At 39.5% G+C, this 5,540-nt stretch overlaps 1 protein-coding gene across 1 annotated transcript; it reads left to right on the top strand.

Annotated features, from left to right (window-relative positions):
* Window positions 1-1,815: 1,815 nt before the first annotated feature.
* LOC101755984 lies at window positions 1,816-4,968 on the top strand. The gene is made up of 3 exons (XM_004952141.3): window positions 1,816-1,987; window positions 2,109-2,227; window positions 4,726-4,968. The coding sequence occupies exons 1-3, from the start codon at window positions 1,875-1,877 to the stop codon at window positions 4,743-4,745; spliced, it is 252 nt and encodes an 83-aa protein (XP_004952198.1). The 5' UTR covers window positions 1,816-1,874; the 3' UTR covers window positions 4,746-4,968.
* The last annotated feature ends 572 nt before the right edge of the window (window positions 4,969-5,540 follow it).

The following is a 5,540-nucleotide window of genomic DNA, read 5'->3' as shown; positions in this document are numbered from 1 at the left end:
TAGCCGTTGTCATATCTGGTTTAGTCTCTATTAGAAGTTGACCCAATTGGATAGTTCATATTAGGAACCTAGTCTCGTCTCGTTCTCCTCCCAACTAGCTAGTCCGCTGTCTATCTTTATTTATCTTGGATCTCCTCTGTGTCACTGTTATCACGCCTATCTATGGTTATCCCCGCTGACTTGCAGCTCGTTAAGTTGTGGTACGCTCGAAAGATTATTTTCTGTAATGACAGAGGTTCTTAATTTAGATATAGGTTCAAGGTGTTACTTTAGACTATTTTATAATATAAAGGTACGTAATTTTTTTAGAAATATAATAGATCCCATCACTATGATGATTAAAATCTACAAGATTGATATTGTTTTTTTTGGAAATTTTTAAGATCTAGTTATCTTTTATTTTCATGTGAGAATTAACTGTCAAGGTGGCACTAAACCCACAAATTACAACTACAACTAGGCCATGGGCCAACACTTCCACTACTATGGTATATCATGCTGGGGTATTACATTCACCACATCTTAAAGTTGATGCTTTTGGCACCTCACCACATATGCAGTAAACGCTTAGAACCACCCTCATACACAGTCATGCCATATGCCTATCCACATGCAGATGCAACAAGGATTCATACTACGAATACCATATGTAACACCTAGTGTCCAAAATTTTCTTATGCCCAACTCCTCACGTGGAATGAGCTCGCATATGCATATCACCTATCTTATATTTTCATCATCTCTTCGTGTAAAAGGGTTAACACCGATGTGCTATGTTCAGAGCGACAAGGATTATAAGTTACCTCTCACCCCCTAAACTTCAATTGTGTTACTAAACTCACAAAATACACCTGCAACTATGCAATATGAGTCAACAACTTCCACTACTATAATATATTGGGTTGGGTACTACATTTTTCATCTTCAGTAAAGGCAAGTAAAAATAGCATGGCGGTCTACTCGCTTTAAATTTGTTATTTGAATTGCCTCCACTTAATTTTTAGTACCTCACACTAGTCACATAAATCTGAAAATTAACTTTATATTGAAGTATCTTTTTTTGAAGTATCTTTTTTTCTCGTGAGGCTTTACTCTTGAAGTTAAATTTAAAGTATATGAAATTCATGCATTGCAACCTTGCATTTGGGTTGTTATATGCATATGAAGAAACTGTAGCCAAATTGATGTGGTAAGTACGGGTACAGCTATGCACATTCAAATATAGCAAAGCAATATGGTTGCAGCCATCACCTCCTTCCTTGCGATGTGTGGATAGAATTAAGGTCATGCATTGCATTGCACCATTTGCAATGAAGCTTTTTCATGACATACTTGTTCATCATATTAATCGAAGTTATACACTATTACAACATGGTGCTTCCTTTTGTGATAATGATTCTTAAATTGCTACTCCCTCTCTTTAGTATTGTAGATCATTTTACATTTTCTAGATATATAGTTTTTCTATGTATCTAGACATAATATGGAGTATATATATGTAGGTGCATGCATGGAACATCTCATGGGCTAGATTAGTGGGGAGCAAGCACGTGGTAAGTTATAATTGGTGGGATATCTATTTAGTAGGCTGCTCCTTACAACTTATCGCGTGTGCGGTGATAGATAGACGTACCCTGTGTCCTGTGTTTTGGCATGACCAAAATTTAGCCCAACTCATTGGGTCACAAACCAAACATGTCGTAGATATTGGGCCGGAATTCGGCTCTAGTCCTGGGCCAACGTGGCCCAAAGCCACAGTGGCTGTAAAAGCCCAAAGTTCCAAAACCCCTCTTCGGCCACGGTGTAAAAGCCCATCCCATCCCCTTCCCTCTGCTGCCCTCCGCCGCAATTTGGTCCTCCGCACAACTACAGCAATGGCGGCCACCGCCGTCGCCGCCCGATCTAGGGCCTTAGCCCGCGCCGTCTCCTACTCCCTCCTCCACCGCAGCTGCCTCCCCGCCTCTCGCCGCGCCTCCTGCATCAACAGGTACGCGCCCTCCATCCTCCCCCACGCGTCGTCTCCTCTTCCCACATCTCCTTTTCTCGCGCTCACACTAGCTGTACGTAAAACGCGGCCGCCGTGCTTTGGTGTATGGTTGGCGTTGCAGGTTACCGCTTGTGTCCGATGGGTTGCTCTCCGCGCTGCCGCTCCACAGCGCTGTCGCGTCCGCGAGGCTGCAGTCGGCCATCGCGTCTGAGTCTCGGAGCTGGTGTCTCGTCCCCCAAGGTGCGGTTCTTCCTTACATGTTCTTGGAAGGACAGGATATGGTCCAATGGGTTGTCTAGGTTCGGTGAGGCTGGGAGCAGGGGTCGCTCGTTCCGGTGCTCTGACTTCTGCATGCTAAGTTGCTAACTGCAATCTGCTTGAAACTCGATATGTGTATATGTATGTTTGCAGTGTAGTTTCTGTGGATCCTAGCTAGTTTTAAGCGTGGTGGATTGGCTCTTTAGCCTAGTTAGTTGTTTGATTTGATTGGATATGAATATATGATCCTACTGTTCTGAAGGAATGTGGATTAGCAATGGACACTGTAACCGAAAGCACAATTTTTGCTGTTGAATTCCAGGGATGGAATCTTTTGCTCAATTTTGCCGTTTTGTATGTAACTGGCAATTTCGGGTGGTTATTCTTACTCATCTCTTGCATATTAGGTGTCTTTGCAAAAAATGTTGGCTCCCATTCTTTTCCTGACTATATTTAACTCGATAAGCTTGGCTTTGTTTTGTCTCTATTTAGGAATGGCAGAGTCTCTTTATGATTTTCATCTTTTCCAATGCATAACAAATTGATCACGTGTAAATTATGCCCATTTGTTATACCTTGTGAAAACATTGTGGTACTTCGCTAGTGCTGACTGGTATGCATTGTGTCACAGATATCTTTGAGGTTCCTAGTGTACTGATTCAAGTGATTAACAAACAAAATGTAGCAAATAATTTAACTGCGTAGCATCTCTTCAGTGAACAATTTACCAGTGAAACCTTGTTTTCACTTATGCTTCAGTTGCTTTCTGTATCTCCAAACATCAACTTGGCACTGATTTTACCCTTTGCTTCAGCATTGATCTTGCTGATCAAATAGGCTAAAATAAGTTATACAAAAGGAATTTTTACATGCTAACTTTACTTGGTATCCTACGTACAGTAGCGTAATACCCTACATCCTGTTTGGGGTGTTGTATATTGCGTCCTGCGCTTGGGTATTGTTTGGTGTTGAGGATTTGATCCTCTTTTGTGGTTCTATGAGGTCTTTGACTACCTATCTAGGGATTCATGCCCTCCTTTATATACTCAGGGGGTGGGATTACTAGTCGGTTACAAGGTAGGAGTCCTAGTATGATTACATGGTATGAGTCCTAGTATGATTACATGGTATGAGTCCTAGTAGGATTACAGGGGAATCCTAGTAGGAGTCATCTTCTTCCTTCCTTGCGGGTACTGCGGATCTATCCCCGACAAGTTGTGCTCGTCAGCTACCCTGATCTTTGCAATGTAGTTTCTTTGAGTTTTAAGCATTGTAGATTGGCTGTTTGGGCCAAGTTAGTTGTTTGATTTGATTGGATACGGTCCTGTTATTCTGATGGATGGTATGTTAGGATTTGCTACTGTAACTAAGTGCGCAAATTCTGGCTCTAAGATTGCAGGGGAGGCGGGATTTTTTTGCCGAATTTTTCTATTCTGTAGGCAACTGGTAATTTCAGATGGATATTTATGCGCATCTCTTGCATATTAGGACATTAGGTATCATCGTGTAAATGTTCATTTTCATGCTTTTCCTTGACTCCAGAATATATTCACTTCCATGCTTTTCCTGACTATTTTACTTAATAAGCTTGGTTTTGTTCTATTTCTATTTAGGAATGGCAGTCTTTGATGATTTTCATTTATCCTAAAGGAATACACTTATACACATGGGCTATGCACAAATGATGACCATTCATATATTATACCTTGTGAAAACGTTGTGCTACTTGTTTACTGATTTCTTTGCCTGGTGTTATAGATACCTTTGAGATTCCTGGCACTGATCTTGCATGCCTTGATGGGTTTGTAGATGTAGTGATTCAAGTGATTGGCAAACTAAATATAGCAAATGATTTAGTAGCATAGCATATCTTCAGTGAACTTCAAAATCTTGTTTCACTATTGTTTCTATCGCTTCCCCTAGTTCAATACATCACCTTGGCACTTCTGTTTTGATGCAGCATGGATCTCCATGATAAAATATGCTAAAACTAGGTTATCACTAAAAAAATGAGTTTATACACTGGCTTTCTTGGTACCCAGGGCCCCAACTCATGCAAACTACACTTCATTTTAATAAATAGCACAAATGAACTTGAGAGCAAAGAACTTCTGTAGAACTAATATAATGGCTGGACTATTAGTGAGAAATGATTGATATATGCTCTATATATGGATGGTCGTCTGAATGAAAGTGTAGATCAGGTCATTCGTTGCAGTGCTGTGATTATTTTATATAATGGTTCACAATACTTGAGTGATCCACTACCTTACCATGGAAACTATTAATTGTAAATTTATGCAATTTGCTTATGAAATTAGCTTTGACGTTTAAGTACAGTTACATGTTCCAGTTTTGTTCTCTTCCAGGATTGGTTAAATGATCGTTGTGCATGCTTTTGGGATTCCTTTGAGCTTTGATTTGCACTTAACACCTTACTGTAACAAAACTCACTTTAACTTGTTTCTTTCTCTTGGCAGGAAACTCCATGCCTTTATGATAGCAGTTCCACCCTTTTTGTAATGTGTCTGTCCAAATAATTTGGGGGCAATTATGTATTGTATTGTTAGATTTTTATTTCTTTCTGCTATTCGATTCCTAAAGAAATAACTCAAATCTATCTAGGATCTGCCGAATTCTCATTACTCATTACGACTCTGTTCATATTGTGCTATACATATAGCACATCATGCTAAAAGGAATTCCAATGTTAATTCCTGCCATTCTGTCTTCATTTCACCATTTCAGTTATAATAATTAATGGTTCTTTGCACATTGCTGTGCAAAATCCAGGACCCTGTTCTATGTGGCTTTCTATAAGCCTGACTGCCTGAGCCTTAGTTCAACATGGGAATAAAGCCTCATCTAAAAAAGTACTCCAAAATTAAATAAAAATATGATTGCAATAGTAAAATGGGCAATGTTGCTACTTACTACGTCCGAGTTCCGACTGAGTTATCACACTTCACAGGGTGTTCTAGCAGCATCACGAGGAAACACTGAAAAGAGACACGAGACATGGGCACAAATGCATTTTTTTTGTGAGAGGTTGTACATCATGAATAGAATCCTCCTAATTTTTATGCGAAGTCATCAACCTGAAATTTTATTTGAAAATTTCCATATTATTTTTATTCTTTGAAATTTCTTACACATTTTCCTTACAAAAAGGAGCCCAATCCTTTTTCGATACAATGCTACAAAATGTCGTGCCTAATAAGTCAAAAAAGAAAAAAATACAAATTGGAGTTAGAATTAGCTTAATGCTCTTTCCATTTGGGCCAAAATTATTTGG

This window comes from Setaria italica, chromosome I (assembly GCF_000263155.2).
Source record: "Setaria italica strain Yugu1 chromosome I, Setaria_italica_v2.0, whole genome shotgun sequence".
In the NCBI taxonomy this organism is placed as follows: domain Eukaryota; kingdom Viridiplantae; phylum Streptophyta; class Magnoliopsida; order Poales; family Poaceae; genus Setaria; species Setaria italica.
Note: the sequence above shows the minus strand (reverse complement) of the source record. Positions and strands in the feature narration are given on the sequence as shown.